This window comes from Peromyscus maniculatus, chromosome 10 (assembly GCF_049852395.1).
Source record: "Peromyscus maniculatus bairdii isolate BWxNUB_F1_BW_parent chromosome 10, HU_Pman_BW_mat_3.1, whole genome shotgun sequence".
Classification (NCBI taxonomy): Eukaryota; Metazoa; Chordata; class Mammalia; order Rodentia; family Cricetidae; genus Peromyscus; species Peromyscus maniculatus.
This window is the reverse complement of record NC_134861.1, coordinates 67,286,420-67,303,757: the sequence shown is the minus strand read 5'-3', so window position 1 is coordinate 67,303,757 and position 17,338 is coordinate 67,286,420. Positions and strand designations below refer to the sequence as shown.

Genomic DNA, 17,338 nt, shown 5'->3' with positions numbered 1-17,338 from the left:
TATAACTATGATGGCCAGATATCCCTAAAGATGCACCAGTGGCACTTCTATTGTGACGGTAACCAACAGCTACTTGGGCAACAATATCAATAGAAGTGCTAGCTTGGAAGGGAAAAAAAAATCTTTCAGGGTCCCACCCATAGATGAACTATAGACCACTGATGACTGATGAGAGGGAGATTTAGTCCCTCCCAGGGATGTGTCCATTGACTAGTTTTCCAATACGAAGTGGTCTGCCCTGAAATCATATGGGAACAAGCCACATTAGACAGATCCAGCCAATTGTGTTTATATATTGATGGATTTATATATATATGCAACAAAAAGAAAGGAGGCTATCGGTGGGAGAGAGTGAAGGGGGAATTTAGGAAGTGTTAGAGAGAGGGGACATGGGAGTGGGTGGAGGGAGAACGTGGGGAAACGATGTAATTATATTTTAATTAAACATGTTTTATTGAAGAAATGAGAGCTGACAACATGCCCACATTTCCGAAGCAAGCCACGGATGTCATCCACCGAGGCGCTTCGATGCTGAGCTGATCAGATTTCAGTGTTTGGGAGCTATTTAGGTCACTAAAAAAATGACTTTTCTGTCTCAGTTAATTAAAAACTTAAATTCTCTTGGATCAAATGCGGAACTACCAGCGTGACATAGGCTTGCAGCTAATGATGTCGACCACAGTGGGTGGCGGGCAGGCTGGAGAGGTAGATAAAGGAGTAGCGGTGAGACCCTACAGCTATCTCACCCTGAATAAAGGTTCTGTTAAAACTGAAGAACCTTACAAGTCAAACTGTGGACTATGAGCCATTAACATCAGCATCATCTTGAAGGTGTTCAAAATCCAGCTTCCTGGATCCTACGCAGCCCCCAAGGAGCCACATCTGAGTTTTAATCATCTCCATGTTTACACGCGACCCCTGACACAGTCTGCCAGGAGCTAACAGACAAGTTTTCATTTCCTGCTTTGGGACTTATAAGGTAGCAGCAGGCAAGTCATGGTTCTGTTCAGTGAATAACTTCTTTTTCTTTCCCAGGAATTGTAGATCAACCTAATATAAGAAGTGGAGATACAATCGATTTTGAATCAGTGCAGTTCTGTTGTGAGAGCTCAGTGAGCAATCTCCCTTCCTAAGCAGTCCGCAATGGAATGAGTACAGTTATCACTGATAGGATGGGGATGAAAACTGATGCAACTGTTTTTATCCCTGCATTTGAAACAATTAGAATATGCTTAATTTCAGTTTGATACATTGTTCCTGCAAAGCCTATAACAATATATTTATTCAAGCATAAAGTTTTGCTAGCTCTATTTTTTCCCCTTATGTGATAAAGAATGCCACTGCAGTGGCTAGTGTCCACGCTTCTGTCTCCATAGTAATTTCCTATCCTAGAGCATCATTAGACAAACCAATGTCTCAATTTTATATTAATGTATCAAATTTATATTAATATGTCTTGCACATATGTATATTTAAAATAGAGTAGCATCCTGGAACAAGTTAACTTTCATGTGCATGTGCATTTGTATGTATGTAGACATGTATGTGTGCACGTGTGTGCGCGTGTGTGTGCGTGCGTGCGTGTGTGTGTGTGTGTGTGTGTGTGTGTATGTACACACAGACCACCTCAGATGTCAATCACTAGGTACTGTTCACCTATTTTTGAGAATATCTCACTGTTCCAGGGCTCATCAAGTAATCTAGGCTGCCTAGCCAGCAAGCCATGGGGATCTGGCAGTTTCCACATCTTCAGCAGTGGGATTACAAGCACTACACCATTGTTCTGGACATGTTTTTAAAAAGTGGGTTCTGGACATTGGACTTGGATCCTCATGCTTGTGATGCCAGCACTTTACTGACAGAGCTATACTCAGCCACTTGACTTCTTACTACACATATTGACTATCCGTTTGAAGCACAGAGTCCATTGTACATTGTGGTCCACCTGTCAATCTGTTTCAAAGCATGGACTTTTGAAGAAAGAGAAAATGAAGGTTTCTGTTAGATGACATCAAGTAAAGAATAGCTTGGAAACTTCCTTTTGGTCATTTCAGAGATTCCTTTCTCTGAACATCATGCCATTCTTTGCTGAAATTTCTTTTCGAGTTTCTATGTTTCCATCCTGCTTCTCATTTAGAGAACTCTATTAGGAGACAAAGTGGAAGAAAAAGAGGTAGAAAGAACTGATGCTTGGTGGTCTGGGAAGATTAAAACGTTCATGCCAGGACTCATGTCTTTCATAATTCTTGGCACTGGACTGTGTGGGGAAAATGGTCTCCATATTTTTAATATCTTTGATCTTAAAGATAAAATAAGGCAGTTTAACTATGGAAATTGACACCTAAATGGAAACTATATATATATATACATGCATATACACATATATTTGTGTATATATATACTCATACACTCATACATACATATATATATTCCCTCTAGATGTGGGTCACAGGATGATCCAAGTGAAGAGCATGCATAAGAACATGTCTACTTCCAAACTTATGGATGTTTGTTCATGTGCATACTTATGAGTAGATTGAATTTTGAAACTCTAGGATTGTCAAAGTAGACAGATCCAGAACTACATAGGTTCGGGGACTCTATTTGTAACCATGTAGGAGAAAAAGGGCTTCTGGTTATTTTGACACATTTCACTTATAGGAGTGATCCGGTACAATAATGTTGATTACTAAAATAGATGACTATTCAGTTTCTCTAGCAAGAAGGTCAGAAAATAACAACCATGTAAGAATTGAACAGGGGCATATTCATCGAAGAAAAGAACCAAGTGAAACATGCTTTACTCTCAGATTTTTGCTCTCATCCTAAACAGAGTACCCCTGAAAGTCAGTGTAGTCAGACAGCTAGACAGAAGAAATTTGTAAGGGCAGAGATTTTTCTTATGACATTATAGTGTTAAGTCTTAGCTGAACAAATCAGAGGGAGGTCAAGTCCCATTCATAATATTGTGGTTTTGAGACATAGTAAGTTACTTTCTTGATACGTTGAGTCCCTCCCTATGATGAGAACTCAATGGGAAGTCTTTGTGAAGTACCTGACCATAGTATCTAATCAACGATATTAGTTATCATTATTAACACAAGTTTGAATCCCAAGTGAGTTGAACCACTTAGTTAGCACAGGCTAGATGATTAGATCTCCGCCATAAAATATGTCTTTAAAGCTAGGTACTGGTGGCTAGCACCTTTAATCCCAGAACTGGGGAGGCAGAGGCAGGCAGATCTCTGAGTTTGAGGCCAGCCTGGTCTACAGAGTGAGTTCCAGGACAGCCAGGGCTGTTACACAGAGAAACCCTGTCTTGATCCCCCAAAATGTCTTTAATTAATTTCTGTAATGCTTAGACAAAATAGTGACTGTACACTTCTATTGTACTGTTGTGCAGTTTTGTTGTGCTAGAATATTAGCAGCAAAATGGTCAAACCTTTTAATATTAAAAAGAAAAAATCTTCCAGAAACTGAAGTATGTCAAATACATATCTTTTCCAATCTACACAGAAACTTTCCCATGAATGGAAAATAAATTGTCTATAAGGTTAGTTTGAATATCTGTAAGGCTAGCTTTATAGTCAAAATAATTGCAAAATGATTTTTTATAAATAGTACTCTATATCTCCATTGAATTTTGTTTTAACTTGCAAAAGATTGGAGACTTTGGATGGAGAGGAGGAGCAGGAGGGGAGGGGTTTTCGAAAGGAGAGATGGAGAAGGAGGAGAGAGAAAGAGAGAGAAATTTTGTATTTTCAAAGAAACAGACTGGATAAAGGAATAAATTAATACAGAAAAATTCCCCATCCTCTCTACAACCACCCCCTCTGCTCATCAAAAAAGCTACAGGCGCTAAAATTCATTAACATTTCTATGAACATAAATTTGAAATATTCATTTTCATTAAGTAGTCTACTGAATATGACAAAATCAAATTTATCTAAGGAGATATCCAAGGCTGCTAATTTCCTTGACAATGGGGATATAAAGCAAGGGAAGCCATGAATCATTCATGAAGTTCAATTTACTTCTCTTATTTTTGGTATTTAATAACCATGAATAGAAAGCATGCAGTACATTGTAGATGCTATTTTTAAATTATTTTAGAACTAAATTAATGATTTAGCAGGCAGGGATAAAATAAGAATGGTTCTAAGGCTTTTGCTTTTAAGCATCACATATTTCATATTTTTCTTTTGAGTATTTATATGTTCATGTATTCATAACATTTTTCTTATGTTCAACTTTGCTTTATACATCAGATTATATATTATTTAGGCAAGTGCCTAAAGTAATTTATTGGTGAAATAATGAAATTGAATGAACTCCAAGAGTTCTAGTTTGGAGGTTGAAAGAGACCCTGAAGGTTATAAAATGAAACTTGTCTCCTACTGAGAAATCTCTCCTGCATTATTAACGGTAGGTGGCCATTTCCAATTAATTGACATGTCTCCATGGGAAAAGTTTTTTTTTTCTTAGGCAGGAACTTATTTCATGAATATCCACTGCTACTTATTTGTAATAACTGAACCCTGCCTGAGCCATGTAGGGTCATAACTCACGATATGCTAGTTGAATCCAATTGAGGGCATCCATACTGGCATTCTAGCTTGGGTTTAGGGATGAATTTGACTGGATCATATAGTGGTTAAGACATATGAGCAGAGAGTCTTCTGGCTGTTTCTGTGAGATTCTTTATTTAAACAAGTACAATGGGGAAATCAGGTTGCCTTTCTAATGTGGTTGGACCTCTTCTAACCACATTAGAATTTTTGGTTTGAATAGGGGAAAAAAAGCCCAAAATACCAACTCTTCTCTGAGTGAGAGAATTTTTTCTGCCTGCCATCAAACTGGAACATCAACTTTGTTCCTGCCTTTGGACTTAGCTGTAAACACTGACTCTACCTAGGTCTCTGGTCAGTTGGCTTTGTAACTGAACTACACCATTGACTCTATTGGTTCTCAGGTACTTGTACAAGGATTGGAACAATCCATTCGCTCTCCGGGTGCTGACTCATCTTGCAGATCTCGGGAATTGTCAGCCTTCATAAGTGCATGGCCTGATTCCTTATAATTAATCTTTATATCTCTGTATGTGCCTTTGTTCCTGTCTATCCTCTATTGGCTTTATTTTCCTGGAGAACCCCAGCTCATCACACAACTTTGTAGATAAGTTTTGTCTCCTGTATCACAGTACTTAAAATATTCAGAAATGGCTGTTAGAACTCTAATTTTTTCTTCTCATGTCCCTTGTTTTCTCACTTGGAATTAAATTATCTTAATATAGCTTTAAAATTTAGGTGCCATTCATGATACTTGGATCTGTTTTCTGGACACCATGATAATTTTGATTTTATTTCCAGATGTTATCACATTATATCAATACAACTTAGCACTTCAATTCTGCAAACCACATATTTTCTGAGAATATTTTACAGTAGGTTAAGTTGGTAGGTACATTATTTTTAATCATTTAGTCATTTTTACAACTTTATTTATAGAATTTATTTTATGATCATACATAGCTATTGCTCAGAACGATGTACATACATTGTTACAGACAAGCATTTAAGTAGAATGGTAGTATTCTGTGACTAGCAGACAGAGTGGATGGTCCATTAAATTTAATACATGAAGACAGTGCTTTTATTATGTAACTCTTAAGAAAATAGCCAGGTGTCATCAAAGTTTCCTATTGTTTATGTAGGAGATGTATAGGCAGTTTATGGATTATGATAAGACAAAAATTATAGGATTTCATGATGTTTATTATTAAAGGCATTAAACTACTAGGCTTTCTTCTATCTTGCTCTTGGGTGGCACATTTATGATAATTTTTGAGGTAGTCTTAGGACACAAATATGAAATTGCACAAAGGAAGGAATACTGGACTGCAGGTACAAAGCCATGCTTTAAATCTTAGCTGAGAAGGTAAAGCAATTTTTATTTTTGAAAATTAGAGCAACTCAACAAAGTCTGTACAGGTTACTTATAAGGTACATTACCCACCCCCCCATATTCTTACTAAAAGTTAGTCTTGGTTTTAATGAGTGGATAGTGAGCCATGCAATGAATCCTTTCCTCTTTATATTCAACATGGCAAAGAATCAATAAACTTGGAAACAAAGAAGTACTTCGAAGTGCTACATTCTCATTTTAGCCCTTTGGGGATGTGGAGATACTAAAGCTAGTACAACAAACTGTGCACCTTATAAACAGCAGAGATTAATATCTCAAGTTTTGACAGTTCTGTACTGGGGGAGGAGCAAAATGATGGTACCGATAAACTCTGGTGTCTGGTGAGGGTCCCTTTTCTCTTTCCTAGATGGTACCTTCTGGTTATGACCTAATATAGTGAGTGGAAGACTCACTAGGAGACTCTGGGAAATACCTCCATTAACAAGAACTCTACTCATTATCCCAATTTTATCATTACATCACCCTGATGAGTAGGTTCTAATATTAATTTAGGGAGAGGCAAACATTTAGAACATAGCAGTAGCCGCAGCAGCAGCAGCAGCAGCAGCAACAACAACAACAATAGTAGCTACCAACAGAGTGTTTTTAAAGAACCAGGGCTTCTTTGAACTGAAACATTCCATTTACGAGGGAAACTCTAAGATTCAGAAAGGAAACAAAACCTACAAGGCTTGGGAAGTGAACTAAATTCCCAAGCCTTAGTAAAGTGTGACTACACGATTGACAGGGATCCTTCCCAAGCTGACATGCAGTAACAAACGCTGAGATGTGGCACTGAACAGTTGGGCTGCCTGCAAATGATCATGCAGAGCTCCAGGGATGCTCTTGTGAGTCATCACCCATGCTGAGGTGGGCTTCTCAGTGATGCGTTTGCGTCACCAATGATTCTGTAATTTAATCCTCACCTATAAATAACCTCTATAAGTAATTTCAATAAACTCACTGGATCTTTACACTGGATTTGGATGGACTTGTTTCTTTGGTCTGCATTTGATTCCCTATGTAGGGTGAACAGATGCTGTTCACATCATTCCAGGAAAAGTCAGACAATACCCTTACCCAGGGTTGTAAAAGCAATTGCTAGTGGAGAAGAGGACTCTTAAGCCAGCAGAACAGCCTATAACTAGTATAGGGAGCTCTTCTGATTCAGGTTTCATGAATTGCTACCCATTCTGGAGTGGTCTTTTCATTGATCAGCTCCCATTGACTAACTCTAAGTAACTCAACTTATTTCAATAAGCTAGATGTGGGTGGACTTGTTTCTTTGGTCTGCTATAGGGTATCTTTTGTGAGGAGAACAGACATGTTTTTCATGTGTTCCCACACAAAATATAGGTGTTGCTCAGGATGGTGAAGAACAAGAAGGGTTATGTGTGGGTGAGGACACAGATTTCAGACTTGAAATTGGCTTCTACTTCTTTGAGTATAGTCAACAGGTGACAGCCTATGTTGAAAGTGAAAGGGAGAGATTAAAGATTTTCCTTAATCTTGCCGAAGAAAGTGGGAAAAGCCATCCAAATAATTATCCATGATTTTTATCCTAAGACCTACCTGTATCTCCACAAGGCTTGTGGCTATCCAACCTTCATATGATAGCTTTATTGATTTTGAATTCCAAATCCTCGTTATACTAAATTCTTTGATTGATTTTTCTATATGCCACTGCTTCATTTTATGACATCCCGGGGCTATAAAGCTATTACTCTGCTCCAAGTCCAAGTAAATTTTCGGTTTAACAAGACTTTATGGCCTTTGCAATTTTAGTTGATTAGATGGCATTAAAAATAAGTAAAATGTCTTTAATTTATCTCAAAGGACCTAACCGCGGGAAACGTTTCCCCAGTCTTAATGGGTTACACATACGAACTAGTAAATTCTGTAATGTAGGCAATGTTTCCACTCGGTTAGCCACAGAGAAGTTTGATTGGCTCAGTCCTATATTGAGCAATGTCTACTTTATCATTCTCATAATCTAACTGATATTAGGTCCATTAAAGCTGAGCTGTTGTCCAATACATTGTCAATTGAGGACGATCTGTTTCATAAAAAAAACACACACACACACACACATTTAGTTATGGAGAGTTAAAAAAAAACATGAAAGAATAACCAGTGTATTTTGTATTTAGGTGGAATAAAAGCAAAGCAAGCAAAGTTGGCAAGGAAATACAGACTCCGTATTTTTAGTGTGTTTTCCTGCACCACATAATAGTTTTTTATTCTTAAGATTTTACATTTCATTACATTAGTTAGTTAATTATTAAGATGAAGAATATTTTAAACACACTGTTGAGCTATGCAACTCTGAGATTTCCGGGTGAGTATGTGCATACTCACACGGTTATTTTCAATGGAATCAAGGCCTGCCTGGTTTGCTGAATCTTTAAGATACCCTCCCTTTTCAGCACGTGACCCAGGAACCAAATTCTGCTTCAGCTTCTAGTTTTGATTCTTGACCCGTAGCAGAGATGATATTGTGAAATCTAGACCTGTTTTTGATTAACACAGGATTCCTGGCCCTGCTGAGAGCAGGTGTACCATTAGCTGTGGAGCCTCAGCTACCTTCCTCACCCGTGGAGTACAGAGGACTGTGGTGGAGTAGAACTGGGCTTGAATCCCCATCCCTCTGCAATTCCTGCCTTTGGTTATTTTAGTTCTCTGTATCCCAGACACTGTATCTCTCAGACATGCTTTTATCATGGAGGTGTCACATGCTACTATGTTGTTAGTTTAACATATAGAAGGCAATGGGTCGTAGTTCTTGTTTGACTCTTTATTTCTATCATGTTTCTGCCTCTGTAGAGCCTTTTAAGGCAATATTTAATTTCTGCTTTATTTATTGTTTTGGTCATTATGTAGTATGATGAATGGATTGAAAGACTGCATACTTCCTAGTATAAATAAAGAAATTTGTCATCTTAAGAAAAATGTCAATCTACAACTCACTATGAAATTGTAGGGAAACTCATTATGCTTTGAGGGAGAATATACTGGTAATTCTTAGAGCAGAATCAATTAAAATACTTTGCAAAATTCATTGCTCCTTAACTGAATGATGAAAACCAAGAATCTTAATTTTTTTTTTGAGACAAGGTTTCTCTGTGTAGCTTTGGAGTCTTTCCTGGAACTCACTCTGTAGCCCAGGCTGGCCCTGAACTTGCAGAGATCCGCCTGCCTCTGTCTCCCAAGTGCTAGGATTAAAGGCATGTGCCACCACCACCCTGTGGATCCTAGAATTTTAAGAACGTTTCAGATTACAAAGCTTTCCAAAGGAAGCCAAAGTTTAAGAAAATCACAAAATCAGTGGACAAGTAGCTGAAGGTGAATGGTAACCCATATCTGTCATTAGCCCACAAGTTATTCTTCTCTTTCTACTCCAGTTTCAAAGGTAATGATTTAGTTTCTGAACAAAAGCTCTGCTGTATTTATAAACTATTATCAGCCATTAATTAAGGATCACAGTTATGTTTCCAATTTGGTCATTTTTGTCCTTTAAACCAAGTCAACATTAACATTTTAATAAATAATACATTTTAATATTTACCATGTTCTTTATGACCTTTAAAATCAAAATATTAATGGAAGAACATTTCTGGATTTTCTTATTCATCCCATTGGGAGTAGGATGATGGCTGTATCTAAATTTAGTGCCCTCTCTATAGGAACAGTTTTATTTCTGTGCAATGAGACTAGAAAGTTTACGTAATTGCTTAACAGCACAGTAGAGAAACACATTTATTCTTCAGTAACACTGTAAGGTCAGCTGAAAGGATTTCATTTCCCTTTGCTTCTTGACATTTAGCTCTAGAAAGTATTTTAGATGATCAAAATACACACCTGCTGATTTTTCACATTTCAGTAAGTGATAGAGTTAACTCCTGCATCTTTTTGTGACTCTCAAAACAAATAAATGCTTGATCTCTAGTACTCACAATGAATGGGCTCAAAGGCCTGCAGGTTGATGACTGAGAAACAATGACACAAGGATAGTTTGGTGGGTTGGATCTTAATGATTAAAACATTCATATTATTCATAGTCAATGAAAAACAGCCTCATAAGTACAGACCAAAATCATCCCACAGACACGAAAAACTATTTGACCTAAAGCAGAAGCCTATTGAGGTGTCATTTATTGTCATATGTTTTTCACTGGTAAAAACACACCATTCACACAATACTGTCCCAGAGCGTATTTCTAAAAGACCATTTACAGTCTTCCAGGCTAACAGATAAGAAAATGTTTTCTTTTTTCACCTAACGAAGCTTGGATATTAGGAGGTTCTGAGAGAAGATGAAGAGAGCATGAGTTTATACATTTATGAATCAAAATAAGTGGACTTTCCTTAATTGTCCAAATGAAAATGTCACGGAAATGACCCTTGAACCACCAATATGAGAGGAAATGCCACTAACTGTGAACCCCTTGAAAAAAGGTAGCAGCCAAAAATATCCCAGTTCCAATTAACTCAAAGAAAGGTTGACTTGAATTGGGGCAGGCAAAGATCCCTCTTTTCCATTCCCTGTACAAGTAACTCACAACTTTCAATCTCCAGGGTGCAGTTTTGCTCATCCAGAGGATATCTTCGAAGATCCATCATGCATGCTGCAGTGGTTGTGATCCTAGGGGGTGAGAGAGAAGACAGACATGATGTAAGTGGGGATCTTTCATGGACACACAGAGGCCAAGCAGCAAACAAGTGTAAACTTAAATTTTTTTAGTAGTGAAATTTTATTTCTAAGCTTCTTAGCCTTGCATCATGTTTACCAGATGGCAGAACTTTTAGAACCTCCTAAAAGACCACCACAAGCCATTATACCACAGTAGGGTAGATAAACCAGATAAAGAGACAGAAATGGATAAATTTCTAGAGAGCTGCATCTTCAAGAAGTGAAAAGTGTAAAGATCCCAATGTCTTAGAGGTTAAATCAGTAGTCAAAAACTTTAACAAGAAGGAACCCAGACCATATGACTTCATGGATGAATTTCCCAAGCACTCAAAGGGAAATCAGTGCTAAGTCTTCTCAGTCTCTTTCAAAAATTAGGGAAAAAAAAGAGCACACATTCCACAGTGCATTTTATGAGGTACTCACTCCCTTGATTCTTAAACCACACAAAGACAATAGAGGGGAAAAAAAGAAACCATTAAGTCAGTATTCCTTATTCATATTTAATTTAATATAAAAAAATCCCCATGCTGCAACACTGAATTTAACACTACATTAGAGGAATCAGTTTTTAAAAACATTTTTGTTGGGATCCATTCCTTGTAGATTTTGGCTATTAGCTATTTATGAAATACATAGATTGCAAGCATTTTCTCTCATTATGAACTGATTATTTTCCTTGCTGTACAAAAAATTTTAGCTTTTTAAAAATCCCAACCATCTAATTTTGCTTTTGCTGTCTGTGATTTTTCTTTCATGGCCTCAAAGTTATTACCAAACTCAGTGCCAAGATTTCCCCATGTTTCCTGCTAGTACTTCATTTTCGTGTATAATTCTTTGACTGATATTTGGTTGATTTTATGTGTGATGTAAGGTAGACTCCAAATATGCTGGAATATCTTTTGAATGTGGTTGTACAGTATTCAAAACACAATTTGTTGACGACACCATCTTTTCCCATTGTTCTAGGTGCCTTTGCTGATGGTCAGCTGACTGTAGATATGTCTTTATATCTGGGTTCTCTGGTCTCCTCATTTATGTGATTGTTTTTAATGACACCCTTGGGCTTTTTTGTTTATTGTAAAGTTGTATATTTATTATAAAATTGTATGTTGATGTCAGAAAAATGTGATCCTTTGGCTTTGATTTCAACAGCTATTGATTTTGAGGCTTGGAGTTTTCCATTCCTAGTCTTTGTTATAGAGAGGTAAATTCCCTTTATGACTTGGTTTTGACAATCTTTATCCTGAAAATGTATTGAACTTTTCCTGCATCTTTTGTGATGATCATGTGGATTTTGTCCTTCATCCTGTTAAGGGCTTATCCTACAGCTTGATTTATGTATGTTCAACAATCTTTTTGTTCCAGAAATAAATCCCACTTTTTCCTGGTGAAGGAAGGTGCTGTTGAATTTTAGCTTGCTAGTATTCTATTACATCCATTATTAATGTAATTAATTCATCATATACAATAGCTACAAGTCAAAGACATTACAGTGAAGCTGTCAAGAACTTTGTAGTTTGGGTTGAGTTTTACTTTTATACTCACTAATGTGTGTGAGCTTGGGTTGGTTAAATTAGCTCCATTAGGCTTAGTGCTCTCATAAACCAACACATCTTCTACCTAGGAGTATTGTGTGGATAAAAAGATTCAATGTGTGCAAAATTATTCTCTCAGTGATCTGTACTTAGCAGATGTTCCTCATATAAAAGTTACTCTTACAGCTGATATTTCTCATACCATTTACTATATTCTCTAGCTTCTATAACAATGTCTACATCAGTATCTGCAGAATTTATGAATAAGAGGAAGCTTTACTATGCATCAAATACCACCTTTTCCTCCCCATGCCACCCAATGCAATAGCAGGAATGAAATCAGCCTTTTATGTCTTATGGTGCCTCATAGACCCCACTTGGATTGTCAGATTCATTTCACAAACTCTGACCCATTTACACTCAACAGGTTTTGTGTACTGAGTGAGGAAGCTCTGTCCTGGAATCCAAAGTTACACCACACTTACTGACCCAATTGACCTTAGGAGTTAGATCCTACCTGGACTTCCATCATCCCTGGATTTTCTGTAGGGATGTTTTCCTGGAATATAGAGGCTGAGTGTAACTGATATTCAAATGGCTACTCTACTCTTAATAATGTTTTGATATCACTTGGGAATTGAAAATTACTTCCTTAAAAGCAGCCTACAAAAAGTATAAGGATAATTTAACTCAAAAGACACAGATTTAACTATAAGTTTCTTTTTCTTTCATACACCTTACTAGGTATGCTCTGATTAGTGTTTTTTGTCAACTTGACACAGGCTAGGGTCATCTGGGAAGAGGGGATCTCAACTGAGAAAATGACTTCATCTGATTGGCTTGTGGGCAAGTCTATGGGATGTTTTCTGGATTATGGGAGGGGGTAAACTCATTGTGGGTGGTGTCACAGCTGGGCAGGTGGTCCTGGGTTGTATAAATAAGCAAGCTGAGCAAGGCTTGGGGGGCAGGTTTGTAAGCTGATTTCTTCCCATCTTTTCTGCTTCAGTTATTGACACTAGGTTCCTGCTCTATTTGAATTCCTGCTTTGGGTTCCCTCAACTGATGGACTGGGATTGGGATGTGTAAGCCAAATACACCCTCTCCTCTCTAGGCTGCTTTGTAACTCATGGTTATAATCTTTATCACAGCAACAGAAAGTAAACCATAGCAAATTACTACAGATGAGAAATTCTATGCAAATAAAACAACTAATTGTTTTAGGGAGGGAAGGTCTCTTCCATAGTAGTCCAACCCACAAAGTTTCAGTATCAGTAAACAATAAGTCATTATTACAAAAAACAAAATGAAACAAAAACAAAAAACTTTACTGTGATGCATTCCTTTGTAGGAGAATGACAATTTACTTTCTTAATTTTCCATTGGTAGGCATTTACATTGTTTCCTATTGTTCAGTTTTGTAGATGAAAATGTTCTGGATACATATAATACAATGTTCAGGATATACACAAAGACACTATATATAGTACAATAGGCTACCAGATACATACATACATACATACAAATATATATATATATATATATAAAATCTTAGCTTATATTATTTTAATATAAAACATCGATATGTATAGCCACACTATGTATTTGTATTTACATATATTTGCATACATAACATACAGGTGTGCCTCACTTAGCATCAGGAAAGTTAACTGAGAAGTTCCTATTTGTGATGCATGAACATTATAGAGTGTGGTTCCACAAAGTTGTGTGATATAGGTTTATCTCTTGGGCTAGCCCTTTGGTATAGCTGAGAGAGCGAGAAACACAAACTATATGAAACTGTCACCAATATAACATTGTGTTTTGTTTTACATTAAACTTACACTTACTTCTAAAATAATGATGGGTACTATTATAAATGTATAAAAAAGAGCACAGGCACTTAATGACTGTGTTTTAATGATCATCAGCAGAGTAGGTTTGTTTATACCTGCATGTCCACAAACAAGTGTAAAGTCGTGATGGTGGGCTGTGACGTAAACACAGCATTACTATCAGGCAATAGAAGGTTTCCATCTCATTGTACTATTAGGAGACCACCATAACATGTGGAGGTCATTACTGATCAAAACTTCATTGTGACACATAATTTTTAAAAACTGTATATACATATGACATATGTTTCCTCTGAGAAACCTTAAACAAAATGAAATATTATAGGCAACCTGAACATATAAAGTACAAACGAAAAACTGAAAACTATATTGTATTTATGTAAAATCACTTCCTCAGTACAAATGTCATATCTATTTTAATGAACATATACATCAGAGTGTATATTAAAGATGGCAAATGAGGTACTGTAGGACTCTGGATGCTTTCTAAAAGGCATTGTTAGGTAAACCCTAGTTCTTTGCTAATTCTCCATGTCACCTTAATTAGGTAACAGTTCATATGGACATGCCGTTGGATCCTTCTTAACCAGAGCATGAAACAATTTAATTTAGATTTACTTTAACATTAGAGAACAGCACAATGGAGTTTAAAGTTTAATTACATTTTTCAATGTGTTCTACAAAATATTCTTATAGTAGTTTTTTTTTTTTTTTTGGTTTTTCGAGACAGGGTTTCTCTGCGTAGCTTTGCGCCTTTCCTGGAGCTCACTTGGTAGCCCAGGCTGGCCTCGAACTCACAGAGATCCGCCTGGCTCTGCCTCCCGAGTGCTGGGATTAAAGGCGTGCGCCACCACCGCCCGGCTCTTATAGTAGTTTTATTCTAGAATTTACCACATACGGGATTTAATTATATTCCAGTATTCTCCCTGCTTCCATGAGCATATAGGTCATCCAATTTAGATTTACCATTATCAATATAGCATGAGTGTCTCTAGTCTGGAAATACAGTTTTACAGCACAGCCATTGTAGACTGAAGATTGGCTCTACATCTTAAGTGTAAGGTAATGCACTAAGTACTAAAACACTTGTGAAAATTACTCTGTCTACTGTATTTTTTGACAGCTGAGGATTAATAAAATATTGTAAAGATGTGAACACATGAACATGTACGGGGGACTTCCAGTGTGTGAGTCTTCCCATCCTCCACAACTCAGAAATGATATTTCTTACCAGGAAGGATTTGTCTCCACCAGGGACATTAGGCAATGCCTTCAGGTATTTTTGATTATTGTGTTGGGACTGGAATTTGGTATTAGAATCTAGTTTAATGGAGGCCAGTGTAGCAGGAATCTTAAAAGTTCTTATTAATAAAATCAAACCTGAGGTGAGTTATTGGGGTCCATGCTGGTAGATCAGAGAGACAGAACAAGCCACAGCTAACCTCACCTGGTCAACTTCTCAGCTGGTCTTGTTTCCTCAGACTGGAAGCTTCTGTGTCCTCATCCCAATGGCTCTCAGCTGAACTGCTGCTGGAAAGCCTGAAGCTTAACCAGCCACATGCTTAACCAGCCAAATGCTCTAGTTTCTGGTCCTCACGCCTTATATATCTTTCTGCTTTCTACCACCACTCTCTGGGATTAAAGGCTGGCTTTCTGGGATTAAAGGCGTGTGTCACCATGCTTGGCTGTTTCCAATGTGGCCTTGAACTCACAGAGATCCAGAGGGATTTCTGTCTCTGGAATGCTAGGATTAAAGGCGTGTGCTATCACTGCCTAACTAGTGGCTTTTCTGTTTTCTGACCCCAGATAAGTTTATTAAGGTACACGATATTTTGGGGAACACAATACCACCACAGGCCAGTGTAGCTGCTAAGCATCCTGTCATGACAGGGCAGCCTTCTAGAATACCAACTCCACCTGTTCACAACATACTGTTGTTGAGGTTAAGAACCTCTGTGACATCCTGCATTTGAACATTTTTCCTCCGATAAAACCTTTAATAAAATGAAATCTTACAGGAAACCTCAGTCTATATAGTATAAATGAAAGTCATTAATTGTTAGTACTAAATCACTTTGTCAGCTTAGATGTTATATCTTTTAAAAGAGAACATACATTTGAAAGCAAGGACAATATAGGATGAGACAATAGACACTGGTTCTACATCTCCCTTAGTACCAATTTATTATTGTTGCATTTTTAAATTAGTTAATTTTTGAAATTATAATGATTGCATCATTTTCCCTTTCCTTTTCCTCCCTCCAAACCCTCACACATACATACCCCTTCTTGCTCACTTGCAAACGCATGGCATCTCCTTTTTCATTAATTGTTGAGATATATATATATATATATATATATGTATATATATATATATTCTCTTAAATACATAAATACAACCTGCTCAGTCTATATAAAGTTACTTTTATGTATGTTTTCAGGGCTGCTGCTGAAAACCCCAAATTTTTCAGAGAGTTACTGAAGTTACCATTTCTATCTGTTACGATTAATTCATTCATTAATACTTGTAAGATATAAAATTGATTTCATTACCAGAATCCACATATTGTAGTAAGGCTTGACCCATCCTCAGTGTGCTTTGTACTCTTATCGCTTGGGTTCTTTGACCTCTCCTCATATATCCCATTGCGATGCAAGAGAGAAATGATTAATAAATTCAGCAAGGGAAGCAAGCCATGAACCTGCAGAAGTGAAGCTGCTAGGGTGGCCTGATGCAAAATCACCTCCATCTTGGGATGTCTGTTCTCTAAATTCATAACTCGCAGAAGAGTTTCACAAGCCCAACTTGGACCAGGAAGAAAACCTTCCCAAATTACTTAGTAGTAGTTGGAGGAAAGCTACAAAAATACTAATATAGTCCACAGATACTCATCAGGGTCTTTGAGATGAGAAAGAACATTGGGACTCAAACAGGAATCTGACCCAAGCAGATGCTCACATATCTAGGCTTTCGTCTGGACAAATGTAGATAGCAGAGAGTTGGACTTGGATGCTAAGAGTTTGGCATTTCTAGATGTCATAATACTTATGGTTAAGTGAGCTGAGTGCATGAGCAATTGGCACAGGAAAAATTGCTCAGCAGAAATCCCCAAGACCATCAATAAAAAGAGAGATGTCCCTGGGCAGAACTATTTGGCTCTTCTGTCTCTGGGTGAGAAGCACCAGTGAACATCTCTAAGAATAATTGCTCCCTGTATTTCCATTTGTCTTTCTTGTCTAATATGATGGCCGGCAGCGGTGAACCACCACTACAATTAATTCACATCCTCGTGGGA

The 17,338-nt window shown here is 37.3% G+C and overlaps 1 protein-coding gene across 1 annotated transcript in view; it reads right to left on the bottom strand.

Moving 5' to 3' along the window:
• Gabrb1 (gamma-aminobutyric acid type A receptor subunit beta1) overlaps positions 1-17,338 on the bottom strand; it is a 407,586-nt gene that overhangs the window by 80,262 nt on the left and 309,986 nt on the right. Inside the window, exon 5 of the mRNA XM_006979677.4 lies at positions 10,524-10,606. Within this exon, the coding sequence (XP_006979739.1) occupies positions 10,524-10,606 (83 nt within the window). The remainder of the gene's footprint in view (positions 1-10,523; positions 10,607-17,338) is intronic.